Below are 19860 nucleotides of genomic sequence, written 5' to 3'. Positions count from 1 at the left end.
CATGAGAGATGCTATGGTACCAGAAGACATTCTAGTGCTGTGGATTCTCTTGCACATGCACTCACATTCTCACTAAGTAAATAAGAGGTCTGATGTGGTTAAACTGTACATGCATGAAGCCAGGGCTCCAATAAATAAAGAATTGGAAGCTGACTGTGGCCATGTTTTCCATGTGTGAGTAATTAGCATGTAAACTGAACTCACAGTACATTGGCAGCTCTCATACCCCAGTTCTAGTAGGTCTGGCAGCAACTCTGTGCTTAAGGCATTAAAAACATTCTATTTAACATTCTATGTATTTAACATTCTATAAAACATTCTATGTATTTTGTAACTAAGTTTCATTGGTTCAGCATACAAGCAGTACTTATTTCTCTTCTGTCATTTTGACAGGTAGTGACCAAGAAGGAGGACTTTTTCAATGCCTGGAACTCCTGTCTTCATCACATCACAACTCTGTCTCTGGCACATATTCACAGAGGTCAGTAGTTTCTTTGTAGATACTCTTGAGTGCACTAGACAGAAGTGTACAAGTCATCTGGGCTCTGACTATGCAGGGGGGGGGGGACAGGGAAGACCCTGCTGCATGCTAAATTTGGGATCCCTCAGTTACTTAAAGAGGCTTGAGATATGTGACAAGTAGACTCCCAGCTTAGTAAGAACACTAGCCAAAGGATACCCACAAAGTCCAGTGCTGTACCCTGGGAATGGTACATAAAACAACCCAACTGTCTCTACCAGCAGTAAACTCAGTTAGTCTGCAAAGCACTGATCCCTCAGCATTGCTTCTTTCCAATGTCTGTCATTCCAAACCAACAAATGGCTTGTACAAATGGAACAACAGATGGCATGTACACTGATCAAAGGAGGGTGTTTAGATAGGATCATGGCTTGAAGAATATCAAGTACTGGAGCAAACTACTCAAATCTAATCTGCAAATCAGCAATACACCAGATCAGTCTTTCAGTGTTGTGGTTCTCAATCAGAGGGAATTCTACCCTTTCTGATGGCCCCAGTTCAAGCTCTGGCACCACATAAGAAGTGCTGTGGCACTGGAAGAAGTTTTGATTCTGTTGTGTCTCTCTCTGCTGCCTCACTATGTGAATATGAAATTGACAAAATGGTAATGCCATGCACAGACTACACCCCACGTCCATGAATGAATAAATGAATGAATCAGTGAGTGAATAAAAGCTGGGAGACCAGGAGATAGTTCACCTGGTAGAGAATGTAACTTTCAGTAACTGGGAGGGTAGCATACCAGGCTAAGCTCACATAGTACAAAGCACAAGGACCCACACAAGGATCCCAGTTCGAGCCCCCAGCTACCCACCTGCATCGAGGATGCTTCACAAGCAGTGAAGCAGGTCTGCAGGTGTCTAGCTTTCTCTCCTCCTATTTTTCTCTCTCTCAATTTCTCTCTGTCCTGTGCTATGAAAAAATGGCCTCTAGGAAGAGTGGATTTTTAGTGCCAGCAGAGAGCCCCAGTGATAATAACCCTGGAGGCAGAGAGAGAGAGAGAGAGAGAGAGAATGTAACTTTTGATATGAAAGGTCCTGGGTTCAAATTTGACAATGCATGGGAGCACCAATAGATAGCACTGGGTGTTGGAAGTTGGGGGCTAGTGGGGTGGGGTTTCGTGAATGGGGCTGGAGTGTTCTGAAGTATTTTGTCTCTGTGTGTCTCTCTTATTTCTACTACCTCTTACTTCTTTCCTTTCTCTCCCTTTCTTTCTTTCTTTCTTTCTTTCTTTCTTTCTTTCTTTCTTTTTTGTTTTTATTCCCACCAGGTTTATCACTGGGGCTTGGTGCCTGCACTATGAATTCACCATTTCCAACTGCCATTTTTTTCCTGTTTTCTTTTTCCCTTCCTTCCTTCCTTCCTTCCTTTTTTTTTTTTTAATTAGCTAGGATAGAAATTAAGAGGGGAAGGGAGAGATTGATATAGATAGATAGATAGATAGATAGATAGATAGATAGATAGATAGATAGATACCTGCTTTACTGCTCATGAAGCTTCACCCCTGCAGGTGAGAAGTGGTGGCTCAAACCTTGGTCTTTACACATCGTAACGTGTACACTCAACAGGGTCCACGACTACCTGCCCCCTCCCTCTTTCTAAATAGAAAATGAAAAAAAAAATTGGCCTAGAGAGACCACTCAGTGGTTGTGCCACTCATGCATGAGACCCTGTGTTTATTCCCTGGCACCACATTAAAAAAAACAACAACAACAAAATAAAAGAATAAAGAATGAGATGCGGATGAAAGTTAATATAACAAGAGCACTGGCTCTTTGTAGGGTGGTAGCCCCTGGGAGCTCCAATCTCAGAGCCGGCTTTTCCCCACAGTGATAACTCCTTGTGATAACCACATCCCCCATCCCCTTTAGCATCCCAGATACTAACTGTTCTACTTCCTGCCACCCCCCCCCTGCAGAGGCAGGAGGAGCAGAGAGAACAGAGGTTGAGAGAATGGGCTGTCTTCACAGGTTACTAGGCAATAGGATTGCATCCCCGTGTTTGCAAGTCCAGAACTTTTCTGCACACCCACTAGATATGAGGCTCAGCATAACAGACTTCTCGCAATCAACCCCAAAAATGACAGCTGTAAAGGCTAGAATGCCAGTTTATGCACTAAAGACATAAAGCTACTCATTCATCTGTAGAGCCTCTTATCTCCTCTGTGGGGAATTCTCCATGTGGAATTCAACAATCAACAGGAAGTTCTAAAAGGCTGGGCTGTCTAGGCAGCATTTGGCAAGGCCTCTGACTACCCATGCTGACCTATTCTCCAGGAAGCCCTGCAGTTCACAGGATGCTGACTTCCTCACAGTCTTGGTGGACTCAGCCCCAGCCTTACCCTTCTGAGAAGTATACAGACACCACCCCTCTTCTGTTGGTGGGTTACTTTTTCAGAGTTGTTGAGCAAACTGAAACTTGTCAGGGCAGGAAACATTACTCAAGACACCTTTGGTGATGGCCACTATATCCCAAGTCATCAAATCTATTTTGTGCTGATTTTTACAGTTTTCAGTGGTGCTCAGCTCTGGCACTGGGCTCCTCTGTTGGGGTCCTCTATTTCTGACTATAAATAATACCTTTTCTGGAATATGAGATTGAGTCATGAGGACTGCAGGGCTAAATCTTCTAAGATAGTGTTATATTTATTTTTTTTAATATTTAATTATTTATTAATGAGAAAGATCGGAGGAGAGAAAGAACCAGACATCACTCTGGTACATGTGCTGCCGGGGATCAAACTCAGGACCTCATGCTTGAGAGTCCAATGCCCTATCTACTGTGCCACCTACCAGACCATAATAGTGTTGTATTTAAAGGCAGCATCCAAGAATTGAGGTACCCATGCCTTCACCCTAGAAATACTGACATTTGTGCCATCTCCTAAACCACATTTAAAAAATATTTTATTTATTTTTTAATTAGATAGGAGGAGAGAGAGAAAAAACAGACATCACTCTAGTATATATACTACTGGAGATTGAACTCAAGACTTCATGCTTGAGAGTCCAATGCTTTACCCACTGCACCACCACGAAACACTAACACCTGTGCCTGAGTTACTGGTGCCATTCTGAGAGCAAAATGAACCTGAGTGAGGTTTAAGAACTGGGCTCCAGGGGCTGGGTGGTGGTGGTGCACCTGGTTGAGCACATGCATTACAATGCGCAAGGACCCAGGTTTGAGCCCCCGGTCCCCACCTGCAGGGGGAAAGCTTTACAAGTGGTGAAGCAGGGCTGCAGGTGTCTCTCTGTCTCTCTCCCTCTCTATCACTCCCTTCTCTCTTGATTTCTGGCTGTCTCTATCCAATAAAGATAATATTAAATTTTAAAATTTTTTTAAAAATTAAAAAAAAACTGGGCTCCAGAGTCAGCTTATCTGAATTCAGAGGCTGTATTTATAACTGCCAGCTGTGTGACCATGAGCGAGTTATTTGACTTCTCTGAGCTGCAGTCATAACCTCATTTATAAAATGTGGATTTGGGGACTGGCAAGATAGCTCACCTGGATAGTACAGGTGCTATGTCATGTGCATAAACCAGGTTTCAGCCTGGCCCCAACCACACTAGAGGAAGTTTTGGTATTGTAGTATTTTTGTCTCTCTTATCTTTGAAAGAAACAAAAGCCAACTCAGTGATAAAGTCCTGGCAATGACAAAATGTAGACTTTTGGTTGTTGTTTTGTTTTTTGTGATTGGTTCTGAGTTCAAACCCTGACAACAGATAGGAACACTGTGCACTGCACTGGTGGAGTTCCATGGATGGTAAATGTAATATTCATGTCATGAGACTGTTAAAAGATATTCAAAAGTCCTGAATTTAGCCTCTGAACCAGATTTAATCTTCAATAAGTCTGTATTACATTGAACTACTATAGTACAAAAATCTAAATTCCTATAGCCAAACTGGGACATTTAGATCATCATTCTTTAGGGGGAAGAAAAAAGAGAAAGATTAAGCAGATTATATTTCAATGTCTGAAGTCTTAATACTAAGAAGAAATATCTAGGACTTGCTATTGCCACAACACAAAAGAAATCCATTATCAAGTCTCCGGGTGGTTAATAATCACCATAGTGAGAGAGTGGTTTTGTTCAGGATATTGGTTCAAAGTCAGATGAAGAAGATTTGACTGTCTATAGTAACAGGAGACAAATAAAATAAAAAAATAGTTCAATGACAACATCTAGACATTCTGGCAGTGCTATGATATAGAGAAACCCATCCATAAAGAGGAGCTCTATGTGGCTGCAAGATGAGGTCTAGTGATGAGAACACTCTGAGCACACTGTGTCCAGGAACACTTGAGCCTGTGAGTCAGTTTACTCAAAAAGCAGCTAGCCCTCTGCCAGAGGTCTCCGGAGGACCAGAGAAGTAGAAGTAGCAGGAGCCCATCTATCTTCAGTGACTTAGTCTCAGAGCTTGTCTTTTGAGACTTTCTGAAAGAACACAAAGGAGAAAAGGAAGGATCAGTCTGCAAAAGCACAGACCTTAATGTCACCCCAGATGAAAACAAAGTCGGAATCCAGCCATTTTTATTAGGAACAAATGGAGAAAAAGCCTTCTGGCATCAGTATCCTTTTGTCACCTGAAGACTTGGGAAATCCATTTCTGAAATAAAAATGTTAAGCAGTCTCTAGTGATTTCCGAAGTGGGACATACCCATTACAATGATAAATGGTTATCTTTCTATGAGACATACTTTTATCTCACTCCAGAAATAGCAGTTCTGAAGCATGGTGTTGCCTGAACCCCTAAGGGTGTACCAACTTCTAAACAAAAATGAGAAGCTAAGCACTTTTACTAAATAAATTACCTCAACCATTCCCCAGCTCTGTGCAGGGCTGTCTGCTGGTTCCCTCCTTCTCAAAGCCTATGAGTAGTTCTCATTGTGCTGCAGGAAGTCCCCCTTTCTGGTTCTTAATAAAGTGACTAATAATTTAGAATGTTCATGTTCAGAGCAGGTTGTAATTATAATTAGAAAATATAGTGTGGATTTCTGCCTATCAGAGGATTAATTTCAGACTCCTCTCAAATATATATTTGTTTCCAAAAAAGACTTCCTTTGATAATCAAAACATGATCCCATGCATTATTAATGCATTATTTCTGTAATTTATCCATGAGCACTCATTCTAATATTCTTTATGGGATCAGCATTTTCCTCCCCTTGGCTAATGGGGCTGTTCTTTATATAAACTATGTCCACCTTGAGTTAGTTCTAGCTCTGGCATTCATCTTCTGGTAAATTATGGGAGTATGCTTACCACTGCCTTGAATTACATTATGCAAGCTCTAAAAAGTGAAATGTCACAACTTAATTCCTAAGTCTCAAACTTTCCTTTCCCTGTAGTCAGATGCAGAAGTCTCCAAGACCAAGAGTCCTTTCAGTTTGAAGGCTAACCCTGACCTTAGCAGCAGACTCAGAAGTTGACAGCCAGTCCAATTTGTGCTTTGAATAGGGGACTGCAGTGTTTTCCTGTCACTGCTGGAGGTGGAGGTCTGGCAAGTGGGGAAGATGGGAGCCACAGATTTCACTGGCATCCTCTGCTGGGTGGGGTGAGAGACAGAGCAACCCCAGCCATCCCTTATAAGTGGCCTGGAGAAAGGAAGGGACTTTGGAACCACCTTCCCTGTGGCTGACCTTTATGTCTATCACCCAGTAAATTGTGTGTGTGTGTGTGTGTGTGTGTGTGTAAGCAGGCAAGGTGTCTGGAAAGTCAAGTGCAAGCAGTTGCCATTGTTGCCAAGTCCTAGCAGACCAGCATCTTGAAGGTGCCACTGGTGGGATGAGGAGGGCTCCGTCTTGCTTTGTGTTCTCTGTCCTGCCGAATGGCTGACCTTCAGACACATCTATTCCTGTGAGCAAAATTTGCACATGGGAGCTAATGGTCTCTGTTTCTGAGTGCAGCTTAGAGAGACCCTTGGCTATGCTCACAGGCTCTGAAAGAGCCTCGAGGTCTTTGATGCCTGGAGTGGGATAATGGAGACCAACCAAGAGGGGATGGAACACGGGCAGAAAAGAAAGCAAGAAGTCACCTTTAGACCAGACTCAAACAGTATTGTTTTGAGGATAAGGGAGATGATAATGGAGACTAGATGGAAACTTAGGGAGGTACCCTGTGAAATGGAAACCATTGTTAAGTAGGAGCATGAAAGCTCCTTATGCTAACATTTTTTTTTCTCAGACCACTGATCAGCTCTGGCTTTGAGTGGTGCAGGGGACTAAACATGGAACTGTTGAGCCTCATGTAAGAGTCTCTTTGCATAACCCTTATGCTATCTCCCTTGCCCACCTTATGATAACATAGCATAAATAGTAACTTTGGGGAAGAAAGGAGGGAAAGGGGGGAGGGTAAGAGAAAAAGGAAGAGGTGGAAGAGCAAGAGGAGGAGGAGGAGGAAGAGGTGGAAGAGCAAGAGGAGGAGGATGAGGAGGAGGAGGAGGAGGAGGAGGAGGAAGAAGAAGAAGGAGAAGAAGAAGAAGAAGAAGAAGAAGAAGAAGAAGAAGAAGAAGAGATCTGATTAATCCTGAAATACTGCAGCATAGAAAGCCTTGACAGAACATGTAACTTTGCCAAATTGGATTTCAGTTATGTACCTGATCAGCAAACAGCTGCAGGAAAAAGAAAGTTGTAGGAGTGTAGATTGTTTTATATTATGGCACACGCTAGTGTTTTTTCTGGGAAAGGGAGTGACGAGAGAGAGAGAGAGAGAGAAGAGGAGAGGAGAGGAGAGGAGAGGAGAGGAGAGGAGAGGAGAGGAGAGGAGAGGAGAGGAGAGGAGAGGAGAGGAGAGGAGAGGAGAGGAGTGGAGAGGAGAGGAGAGGAGAGGAGGGAAGGGAAGGGAAGGGAAGGGAAGGGAAGGGAAGGGAAGGGAAGGGAAGGGAAGGGAAGGGAAGGGAAGGGAAGGGAAGAGACGAGACGAGACGAGACGAGAAGAGAAGAGAAGAGAAGAGAAGAGAAGAGAAGAGAAGAGAAGAGTGTGCTGGGCTCAATGAGTCTTAAAATCAGTATCTGGGGAAGAACTATCTTCAGTGCCATGCAGGATGCTTTTCTGGGGGTTTCTTCCTTTGAACTTCACCAGTTCCCATGGCCAAGTAGATGGGCCTACAATTTGAGTCAGCTGAACATAAGAAGCACCTCCCCTCAGCCCCAGACCCTGAGAACTGTCCTCTCAAGTAATGCCTTTAAACTGCCTCAAACTACTGGGGCCCCTAAGATTCAAACTGCTTGGGCACCTATCATAGAAGAAAGCTCCCTGTAGAGAGCCCTGCTAACTCACTTGTCATTGGAGAAGGTGACACTGCATGAGCTGTTTCATGACTACTAACCTGAGGATCCTGTTGCTGTGGGAAGAGGGGAACAAAAGGAACAAGCAAAGAATGACTCCAGAATAGTGTCTGTTGGATCAGAATTTAGCTGGCATACTTGACCCAGATGCTATTGAAATGTCACTATCTTTCAGGCTCCTATGCACTGACTTCCTGTAGTGATTGCTGAAACCTCTGTATTGTGAGTGTCTCTTCTGAGCCAGGGCCACACTGAGTACTTGATTCCTATCATTTTTTAAAATATTTATTTATTCCCTTTTGTTGCCCTTGTTGTTTTATTGTTGTAGTTATGATTGTTGTCATCATTGTTGGATAAGACAGAGAGAAATGGAGAGAGGAGGGAAAGACAGAGAGGGGGAGAGAAAGATAGAACCTGCAAACCTGTTTCACCACTTGTGAAGCGACTCCCCTGCAGGTGGGGAGCTGGGGGCTTGAACCAGCATCCTTACTCCAGTCCTTGCACTTCACACCATGTGAGCTTTGCGCCATCTGTGCTTAACCCACTGCGCTACCTCCCAACTCCTTCGTTTTTTAAAACTCGACCACAAAGCTCCTTGAGGAAACTGGGGGCCATGGGACAAACAACTACATAGAATTACAGAACACATAAGTTTTGCTGCTGGGACTTCAGCTCAGTACTGGCTCACCCCAATACCTTGCTCAGAAAAGCTTTTCAGACATCAGAGATATTTTTTAATTTTTTAAGATAATGTATTTATTTGTTTGTTTTTAGACAGGGACAGAGAGAAATGAGGGGGTGTAGAGAAGGAAAGATACCTACAGCACTGCTTCACTGCTTGCGAAGCTTACCCCCTTGCAGATGAGAACTTTGGGCTTGAACCTTGGTCCTTGGGCATTGCAACATGTGTGCTCTACTGTGTGTGACACCATGTGGCCCCTTTTTTAATTTTTAATTTAATTTTTTAAAAATGTTTATGAGAAAAAGAGGGAGAAATAATTGGGTATTACTCTGGTATATACAATGTCAGGTGTCTAACTTGGGACCTCACATTTGAGGGTCCAATATTTTATTGACTGTGCTACCTCAGACTGTTAGGTATCAGGTTTTGAGGGGCCCCTCAACCCTTTCCCCGCAGGTGTTTCCCTTCCTTCAAATGAACACTGGAAAATAGGAAGTTTAACCCTCTTAAACTTTTGGAGATTCTTCTTTGTATATTTATTCAGCACATGCTTTCCTATATTTTTGTGGCTTTTAAAGTTATATATATATATATATATATATTGAGGTAAAATTGGTTCACAAGACTGTATGTTTTGGGAATACAGCTCTACTCTCCTCAGATTATGTGTGTCAACCCCATGTCTACCATCTGTTCTGCTTGCCCTTCTTCTTAGGTTGTTTCTGAACAATGTTTCAATGTTTCCTCTTTCTTTCTTTCTTTCTTTCTTTCTTTTTTTTTTTTTTTTTTTTTTTTTGCCGCTGGGGGCTTGGTGCCTGCACTACAAATTCACTGCTCCCGGAGGCCATTTTTTCCCTCTCCCTTTTGTTGCCCTTGTTGTTTTATCATTGTTGTGGTTATTATCATTGTTGCTATTGCTGAAGTTGTTTTTGGATAGAACAGAGAGAAATGGAGAGAGGAAGGGAAGACAGAGAGAAAGATAGACATCTGCAGATCTGCTTCACCGCTTATGAAGCCACCCCCTTGCAGGTGGGGAGCCGGGGGCTCGAACTGGGATCCTTTGTTGGTCCTTGTGCTTTGCGCCATGTGAGCCTAACCCACTGCACTACTGCCCGACCCCCCTCCTTTTTCTTTTTTAAGTTTTCTAATTTTCTTTCAACTTTTATTTATTTATATAGAAGCAGAGAAATTGGGAGGGAAGGGAGAAGATAGGAAAAGAGACGTAGAGACACTTGCAGCCCCCACTCATGAAGCTTTCCCCCTGCAGATGGGGACCAGGGGCTTGAACCTGGGTCCTTGTGCACTGTAATGTGTGCATTTAACCAGGTGCGCCACCATCTGGTCCCTCACTCCCTCTTTATTTCTATCACATAGGGTATCTATGAAAGTTAAATTTTAAAAAAACGTGTGAAATTGCCTCTATTTGCTTGCTATAGCACTCCATGTGGCAAGTCTTGTTCGAAATTACCGAGGGACTCACAGAAAAAGGATCATCCGTTTCCCTGACAGACACTGCCAGTTCCCTACCTTCAGGGTCCGCAGTGCTTCCTGGGATTGAATCTGATATCAACATTGCTAGGTAGATGGTATTTGCCCTCCCCACCCCATTCTACTTTCCCCTCTACTCCATTTTTTATTCTTTTTTTTTTCTTTTTCTCCTCACTGTGTAATGAAGTACATCTTCTATGATGTCCTGTGATGGGCTGCTCTGTAGTCCATCCAACTTTACATCTTCTTACTCCTAAGAAGTTCCAAAATGGGTCTAGATCAGCACCCACGTAGGTAGGTGGAAGTAGCATGAAAAGTGGAAAAGAAGCATTTTATACCGGGTAACTGTATATTGTTAAGTTTTCTGCTAGTAATATGAAATGAAATGTAAGCTTTGAATAGATGCAGGTCTTATTCAAAAAGCTTAACAATTCATCTCAATTACAGGCATAAATTTATATAAAATTGTGATCCTATAGTCCATATGATAAAGCTAAACATATTTGCAGTAAGCACAAACTTAAATTTAGCTTTTGAAGGACAGTGTGTTCTAATCTCACATAACATTTAGCAAATAACCTTTGAGTTTCCATGAGCCACCCACACAAAACCCAAAGTGAACTACAGAAAAAAAAGAAAAAAAAAAAAAAAAAACTAAAAGCAACTGTCTGTTGATAACCAGGTTTTCTTTAGGCTCTTTGAATTTCTTGACTATAAATGGTCTGTATGTTTCAAATGTGACCATTTTCTTTAAAGGTTTCTCCTAAACTGGTCTCACTTTCGTATGTTTTACAAACAATTGTATGTGTAATTCATGGAGACGATGGAGTTAGGGGAAGTCTGTAGTATATATGTTTTTGAGAGACCCTAAGTGTCAAAATGAAGCATTAAGATGATATATTCTTTCTTTGGTGCATCTGTTTATCTTTTATGAAATCTTGAGTTTGATAAATCACCAGAGATAAAAACATCATTTTTAACCTATTGCAGATCCCAAATGTCAGGAGGAAAAATAGCACTGTGTCTCCTCTTTGTGAATTTACTTCTATCTTTGCTTCTGAGTTATGGAGTTTTATTTGCAAAGAAAACAGAATGCTGTATTCACTTGAAAGTGATGGCTTTTACTCAGAAACATGAGAAGTAAAAAGGAAAAGAAAATCATTCACTCCTCTGAGTTATAATAATTTAGCACATTTTAAGATCTGCTTTAAAAGGCATAGCGATTTTCTTACTTGGTAAGAAGATCACAAGATAACTATAAGTTATACGGTGCCTTCCAGTCAAGTGGAAGAAAGGGCAAATAAGACACGTGAAATGCATGGATGGTTTGAGAACATGGTAAGTTCACCTCTCTTTGCTGCCATAGGCTCCCTCAGCTGGTATAGCAAAGTGGATATAAAAGATGCAGGGAAATTTATATTTAACATCAATTGATAAAGGTATCTATTATGATTTTTGTCCCCCTGGAAATAAGGAAATAAGTCAGAAATTCTCTGAGGGAGTCGGGTGGTAGCGCAGCGGGTTAAGCGCACATGGCACAAAGCGCAAGGACTGGGGTAAGGATCACGGTTCAAGTCCCCGACTCCCCACCTACAGGGGAGTCACTTCACAGGTGGTGAAGCAGGTCTGCAGGTGTCTATCTTTCTCTCCCCCTGTCTGTCTTCCCCTCCTCTCCCATTTCTCTCTGTCCTATCCAACAATGATGACATCAACAACAATAATAACTACAACAACAATAAAAACAACAAGGGCAACAAAAAGGGAAAGGAAATAAATAAATGTTAAAAATATTTTTAAAAAAGAAATTCTCTGATAGTTGGAAGTCTGGAGAATAAAGAAACTCCCATTGATTTTTGCAGTTATACAGAAGAAATATTGTGCCTTAGATTGCAACCAAAAAGATGTTTAGCCTTGATGAATATAACCTCTCCCTTTAGTTATTTATCTCTTTTTTTCTTTGGATAGAAATAGATAAATTGAGAGGGAAGAGAGAGATAAAGGGGGAGAGAGAGAAGGAGAAACATCTATGCACAGTTTTTCACTTGTGAAACCTTCCCTTGCAGGTGCAAACTAAGGACTTGAACCAGGGTCCTTGCATACGACAATGCATGTGCTCTACTAGGTGTGCCATTACCCTTCTGTAACCTCTTCTTATTGTGAACTTGAGTATAAAAGTATATGAACCAATATAGCATCCAGTTAGATCTTATTATGTGCCAGGAACTGTGCTAAGTGCTAGAATTAAAAGGTACTGTAAGGAATGACTTCTGACCTTTTGTCTGCCTGGGAAAGTGCATTTTCTGCATTGCAGTTTTGCTCATACACATGCTTACCCTCTACAGGCAGTATTCATGTGGATTTCAACCAAGTGGTGATGGTGGGGATACTTGATGGTCTACTTGCTTGCAAAGTGTTCGGTACCTTTTATCTGCCAGACTTTAGGTGAAGTTCATACATAAGTAGGTGAGGGGATAAGACATGAACACAGTTGCCTTTGGGTGAGAATGTGAAGCACCACAAGAGGTGTGGGTTGCTTGTAGAGATCACAAGACTCCAAAATGCCTTGACTTTGGTACTAAGTTTCTAAGTGTGAATAGGATCCCTGAACTGGAGATGTGGAAGTGTATTCTTGGAGGAGACCAGAACGTGAACAAAAGTGAACATTGACAATGTGATTGACTCGTCCAGGGCATGGCAGGGCTGCTGCTCTACCAGATGGGAAGTGTTTGGGGAAGAGTCCAGGAAACATTATTGAGAGGACAAGACAACCGTAGTGGGTTAGGGAGAGTGGGGGGGGGGTATGTTGAATGCCTTTGCTGGGGACACGGTAGGAAACCATCAAAGGGACTGAGGGACCCTTGAAGGAAATGTTTGTGGCTTCAGGGGGACATGAACCATTGAAAGAGAGTAAGGATGGGGATAGGTGGAGGGTTGATGCTGAAGCAAGCAGGAGGACAGAGATCTTCAAGGAGGTTTGGCAGTGGGCTTGAGAGGCAGATTTACACTGGAGAATTGGCAGTCCCCACCCCCATCCTGGAAGGGCTGTGCTTTGGGTGGGGTGCTGCATTCCCAGGACTTGAACAGAAAATGTGCTGAGATACAAAATTGGAAAACTTGTCCACCTGGAGAGGGGATAACTTTGAGCCCCTGTCATTTCCCCCGATATAGAGATGGAGCTGGGGCAGGGTGGCATATGCTATCTGCCTGTGCTCTGGGGCAGATCATGTGGGCAGACAAGCATTGCAGCACCGCAACACCGGCAGCCACAGCTGGTCAGACCTGATACACCAACAGGTGATCCAGCCCTCAGCCTGGCACAGAAGACCCAGGGTCAGCTCCACACTGTCTGTCACGGAAAAAAGGAAAAGTCTGTGGCTGAGACTGTGTAGAGGGCAGGGAGATACTTCATTACACCAACAGAATCTAGCCCACTCCTGCCAGGCTAGACCAACTTCCTGATTTGGAAAGCTGTTTATATACCATTCAAGCCGGGAGTGGGGTGCATTGATTGGTTACAAGGTGGTACATTTGATTGGTTATAAGGTGCACCAATCAGGTGTGTTCAGGGGTAATGTTCAAATGGATTGGTCACTTGTGAGTCATCAAGGTACATATAAGACGAAGGATGAGGTGGATTGGTTACATTCCACACCCAATCTGGGCTGCCAATATGCAAGTGAATACAAAGTGAAACATACAATTTGGTTGGCTACATTCTGCAAAACAAAATGATTTTACACGATTGGTTACATTTCTAGTCCCCTAGGTTTGCTGAAATGCAGGAACAGCAGACACAGCTGTCTGTCTGTTGTGCAGTTGGGGAACATTTTTTTTCATATCATCTCCTCACTAGGAGCAGGAAAAGGGATCTGCCCCAACAGCTAGTTGCCAAAAAATGAACTCCAATTTCACCCTTTGTGTTGATTCTGAAAACAAATCTAGAGTTTTTGTGCAAAGACAGAACCCTTTCAATATCCCTGCTATGTTGTGAAGAAGAGCTGGGTGGGGAACTTTAGAAGCCTGGTGTGATAATCTTGCAAAATGACCTGAGAGCAACCCTGTCACACACTATTGAGAGAAGACTGTCGAGGGAAGGGTCTAACTTAGTACCTCTAGTCCTGAAACTCAGCTATGGGCACCAGATAATTTCGCTTTCAATTTCCCAGGTAGAGGCAGGTGATCCTGAGCCAGACATAGAGGATATCTGAGGATACCCTGGGAAACCTCAGTTAGTGAGAGTACTATTCCCCAAGAACAGAACTTCTGCAACTTTCTATTAGGGACAAGTGTCTGCTTCTTCATTTCTACTACCACTAACAGGAGTCTGGCTTTCTTTATCTTCACTATAATTCTGTGAGGAAAAAGCCTTGTTCTACAAAATCAGAGACAACTGGGATAGTGACAAAGGGCCAGGAAGAGGCTTAGCCTGAGACCTGTTTACATCAGGTCTCCAGCCTCTAGCAGGAGACTACACCTGTGTATGTGGAGTCATAGCAGTAGCATAAGACAAGCATACAGAGTGGTAGAGATAATATACTCTGTCTTCCTGCCTTGACAGATGTGGCTTCATTCATCTTGAAAGACAGCTTCAATTAGAAGGTTTTTTTTTTTTTTTTGGAAATACAGCAAGGGAAGAAGTATCCCCACCCCACACTCCACTCCTGAAAGTTCCCCCTCCATATTTAAACCCCCCAGATCTATCCTTTTGCCTAGACCCCCAAGTTCTGTAGGCACCCCTGACAACAACAGACCCTTAGATACCATGAATCGTACCAAGAGAAGTATATTTCCAGGGAAGAGATTCACACTCTTTGAACTGGAAAGCCCCAAGATCTTGGGTACCCTGGAAAGTGGGTTACAGACCCTTGAACCCCATGGGGAAGGCCACTGTAGGAGAAATTCCAGGCAAGGACATCAGAAGTTTTGTTCCTGAGATAGGGCTTCTATTCCCCCAAAGTCCTATTAGACAAGACAAAGAACTGCCAGGGAGGTGGTGCAGTGGGTAGGATGTTGGACTCTCAAGCATGAAGTTGTGAGATGGGTCCCTGAAATCTCGTGTCATAGGGATGCTCTGGTTCTTTCTCTGGTGCCAATAAACAAAAAATAAAAAAAAAGAAATGAGATGCTCAAAAATATGTTGAGACGGAACTTGTGAATAATTCAGCCTACTCCATCATATGTCAAGATCAGCTGTGCGGCTAACTTAGTAATAGTGCTGCAGTCTCACCAGGTGTGTTTCAAATGGGAAAGCATGTACGATAGCATAATGCATTTGATTTATGTCAACCCATCAAGATGAAATTTATTCCAGGTACAACCCTTTCCTTGAGGTTTTGGTCTCTCCCAAGTGGCAAAGTCCTTGTCTGCCTTTCAGAAAAGTCTGTAGCACTGAGGCTGTTGGACCTAATTTATATGTGAGCCACTTATCACACAAACAGAAGGGAAGGCAGAGCTAGTTCATGCTAGCCTGTGACTTTTTTCACCCAAGCTGCTGGTTTTTCTTTATTTTCAACCAGGTTATTTATTTTTCTTTATGCTTCCCCCTCAACTCCCTCCCCAACTTCAGAGCTACTTGTTATCTGAAAATCTGTCATTCTCCCTCTACTGTTAGGCTCATCTTTTGGTCACTTGGCATAGAAAGATTGAGTCAAGAAGAACTAGACTCATCTTTTCAGGCAAGTGGGAGCCTTTGCACCCCATCCCACCCTCCACTGAAGTAAATGGCACAAAGACACTTAAGAACATGGAAACAGTCAAAGTTGAGTCAAGAAAAGTGATTCCATCCAGTCTCAAGTGAGCCAGGGCTCCTATTTGCCATGTGTTCTAGAGGTGTTTGTTTGGCTTCAGTTCCTACTCTTTGAGCAGTAGCCCCCTGGAATCAGTAACATAGGTGGAGGAGAGTGTCCCCAAAGTTTTTTTTTTCCTTTTCTTTAAAGGCAGGCAGAGAGGAGGGCAGAGGGAAAAGGAGAGAGAGGGGTCAGCCTGGTTATGAGGTTTCTTCTCCCCACAGTTGTCAGTGAACCAAGCACTTTTCAGAGTGACCTGCAAAACCTGGGGGGAGGGGGGATTAGGGAGCTTCACCTGAGGAGGACATTCTCACCCTCCCTGGCCTCCTCCAGGATTAGTAGACACCAGAGTGGGTGAGCTGAGAGATCAGCCTGACTGGAGGTGGGGGTGTAGGGGGAGTGCTAGAGCCATGTTCACCCTCACATCTAAAGGGAAAAACATTTGAAAAATCTGTCCTCTGTCCCTCTGCCCTCAAGCAGTCAAGGCTGGCTTTTGTTGGTTGTAGAGAATAGGTCTCCAGGAAGGCCCACCAACCTAGGGAGGGAGGAAGTGTCATCTCTGAGGCCCTGTATTCCCTCAGCGCACTTCCATCCAGTTCCACAGGACTCTGTCTCAGGACTCTGTGTGACAGGCTGGAGGAAGGACAGAGTCCAGGCTCAGACACAGCCTGTCTTCTAGATTCACGGTCTCCCTCCTAAAACCAAGGCAACTTGTCTCAAGCCAAACCGTCATCTAAAGAGCAAAGCTATGAGTGCAATGTATCACCAAAACATCACATGGGGAAAGAATCACTATGACAGGAAAAATTTAGAGAAGGCCATGTGAAGGGACACCGGATGGAGTGTCAATACCACTGAAGGCAGTGTCTCGACTTGCCTTCACTGATTCCAGGGGGCAGGCACCAGTCTGGGGAGGAAACTGAGGCTGGGCCCTGGGGGAGTTGTGAGGTGGGTATGTAAGGTGTTCAGGGACCTGGCTGGTAGCAGCAGAACTTGGATTTCAAGCCTGGTCCATCTGTCGCAAAGCCTGTGGTGGTGACTGCACTGCAGGTTGAGCCCAGGAGAAGAACAGGCTTTGAGCATATGGGGAGGCAGGGGGTCTCGACTGGCATTGGCCATGGACTGAGCAAGTGGAGAGTGGTTTGCACCTAGGGAGGTGAGAGGAGCATGAGGTCTGGCAGTGCCAAGTTCTGAGGTATTGATTGAGGCTGGGGAGCAAGATATAAAGGTTCTGCAGGCGTCAAAGCAACAACTACGTCACAGGGAAAGGTTGCATCTGGATGGTATTGTACAAGAAGGGTTAGTGGGGTTGGTGACGTGAAACTTGGGGCTGGTTGTTTGTGAGGGGCAAAACCACAGGAATGAGAAAATTCAGGAAATGATTGGCCAGTCATACAGTTGAGTGGTTTCAGTTGATATGCAGAATTTATGGCAACAGCTATCTTGACTGCCTACTGTGGTAAAATGTGGTAAAAAAAAAAAAATAAAAAGTGTGACGGGTAATTTTTTAATTTTTTATAATTTTTATTTGTAAAATGGAAATATTGACAAGACCATAGGATAAGAGAGGTACAATTCCACACAATTCCCACCACCAGAACTCCCTACCCTATCCCCTTACTTGATAGCTTTTCTATTCTTTTTCCCTTTGGGAGTATGGACCTCCAGAGTCATTGTGGGGTACAGAAGGTGGAAGGTCTGGCTTCTGTAATTGCTTCTCCACTGAACATGGGCATTGGCAGGTTGATCTATACTCCTAGCCTGTCTCACTCTTTCCCTAATGGGGCAGGGCTCTGGGGATGCAGGATTCTGGGACACATGGGTGGGGTCATCTGTCCAGGGAGGTCTGGTTGGCATCATGGTAGCATCAGGAACCTGGTAGCTGAAAAAGAGTTAAGATATAAAGCAGAACAGTTTTTGTTTTGTTTTGTTAACAGAGCACTCAGCAGCTCTGGTTTTATGGTGGTGCAGGGGACTGAACCTAGGACTTTGAAGCCTCAGGCATGAGAGTCTGTTTGCATAACCATTATGCTATCTCCCTCTGCCCAAGCAGAACAGATTGTTGACTAATCATGAACCTAAAGACTGGAATATTTCAGATGAAGATTTGAGGTCTCCCTTTTGGAAAAAGCTAGTAGGTTTATTTTAGGTATATTCTAAGGGGCCCATGATTTTACTAGTTTCTGCCTGAGCCTGCCATTTGATATGCAGGGGGGCCCAAGTTATTTTCTGGAGAGATAGTTTGTTATATATATGGTTATACAAAGATTACAGTTGTTAAAATTATTTTTTATTATTTTTTGATTGAGGCTAGTGGTTTGGAGTGCAGTCATTGACACATGGGTGCAATTTCTCATCTCCCTGTGAAAGTTCTCTGCAGAACATTCTCACCCACAACCTAAGACTTTTGACATCTTCATGTACCAGGACCCCAAGTTTCTCTTCAGCTCCTCCTCACTCTCCTTCCCCAGAATCATTTTCTTTGATGCAATACACCATATCCAATCCAATGTTTTTCTGTTGAGATGCTAGTATAAGTTTAAATCATTCTGACTCATTTTCATTGGTTACTTTAACTCATTATTTTGCCACTAGGGTTATCGCCAGGACTCAGTGAAAGTAAAATGAATTCACTACTAGTGGTGGCCATTTCCTTTTTTTTTTTTTCTCCTTCTATTTTAATTGATAGGATATAGAGAAATTGAATGGGGCAGGGGAGAGATAGAAAGGCAGAGAGAAGAGTTGGGGGGTTCTCCATTTTGTAGATAGCTAGTAGGCATATTTCAGTTATATTTCAAAGGGCCTGTGGCTATAGTGGGGGTTTTTTCTTTCCCCTGAGCCTGAAATCTGATATGCAGGTGAATCCAAGTTATTGTCTGGGGAGATGATGTCATGGCTGGAAGAAGGACCAGAAAGCTGGATCAGGGAAGAGAGTAGCAACTCTTCATCTGCGCTATTCCGGCCTTTAGGTTTATGATTAGTCAACAATTTGTTTGGCTTTATATGTTAACTTTCTTTCCAGCCACCAGGTTCCAGACACTACCATCATGCCAACCAGACTTCCCTGGACAGACAACCCCACCAATGTGTCCTGGAGCTCCGCTTCCCCAGAGCCCTGCCCCACTAGGGAAAGAGAGAGGCAGGCTGGGAGTATGGATCTACCTGTCAGTGCCCATGTTCAGCGGAGAAGCAATTACAGAAGCCAGACTTTCCACCTGCTGAATCCCACAATGACCCTGGGTCCATAGTCCCAGAGAGTTAAAGAATAGGAAAACTGTCAAGGGAGGAGGTGGGATACGGAGTTCTGGTGGTGGGAATTGTGTAAAGTTGTACCCCTCTTATCCTATGGTTTTGTCAGTGTTTCCGTTTTATAAATAAAATTTAAAAAGGGGGAGAGAGAAAGACACCTGTAGACCTGCTTCGCTGCTCATGAAACACCCCCTATGTAGGTGGGGAGTGGGGGAATCCAACCAGGGTCTTTGTACATGGTAATGTGTGCACTCTATGTGGTGTACAACCACCCAGCTCCCATTAACTTATTCCTTTAAAAAATGTATTTATGGGGAGTCGGGCAGTAGCGCAGTAGGGTACGCGCAGGTGGTGCAAAGCGCAAGGACCAGTGTAAGGATCCTGGTTCCAGCCCCTGGCTCCCCACATGCAGGGGAGTCGCTTCACAGGTGGTGAAGCAGGTCTGCAAGTATCTTCCTCTCCCCCTCTCTGTCTTCTCCTTCTCTCTCCATTTCTCTCCGTCTTATCCAACAACAACTTCATCAATAACAACAATCATAACTACAACAATAAAACAACAAGAGCAACAAAAATGGAGTAAATAAATATTTTAAAATGTATTTATGATCTGGGGAGACAGCAAAATGGTTATGCAAAAGACTTTCTGTTTTTTAAAAGATTTTTAAAAATATTTATTTATTTCCTTTTTGTTGCCCTTGTTGTTGTAGTTATTATTGCTGTTGATGTCATCATTGTTGGATAGGACAGAGAAAAATGGAGAGAGGAGGGGAAGACAGAGAGGGGGAGAGAAAGATAGCACCTGCAGACCTGTGTCACTACCTGTGAAGCGATTCCCCAGCATGTGG

General features: G+C 43.4%; 1 protein-coding gene across 1 annotated transcript in view; it reads left to right on the top strand.

The window, feature by feature from the left end:
• Nucleotides 1-19860, top strand: part of ACOXL (acyl-CoA oxidase like) — a 361479-nt gene that overhangs the window by 276909 nt on the left and 64710 nt on the right. The window contains exon 16 of the mRNA XM_060188434.1: nucleotides 394-481. Within this exon, the coding sequence (XP_060044417.1) occupies nucleotides 394-481 (88 nt within the window). The remainder of the gene's footprint in view (nucleotides 1-393; nucleotides 482-19860) is intronic.

The sequence above is a fragment of the Erinaceus europaeus genome, chromosome 3 (genome assembly GCF_950295315.1).
Source record: "Erinaceus europaeus chromosome 3, mEriEur2.1, whole genome shotgun sequence".
NCBI classification, from domain to species: Eukaryota; Metazoa; Chordata; class Mammalia; order Eulipotyphla; family Erinaceidae; genus Erinaceus; species Erinaceus europaeus.
Note: the sequence above shows the minus strand (reverse complement) of the source record. Positions and strands in the feature narration are given on the sequence as shown.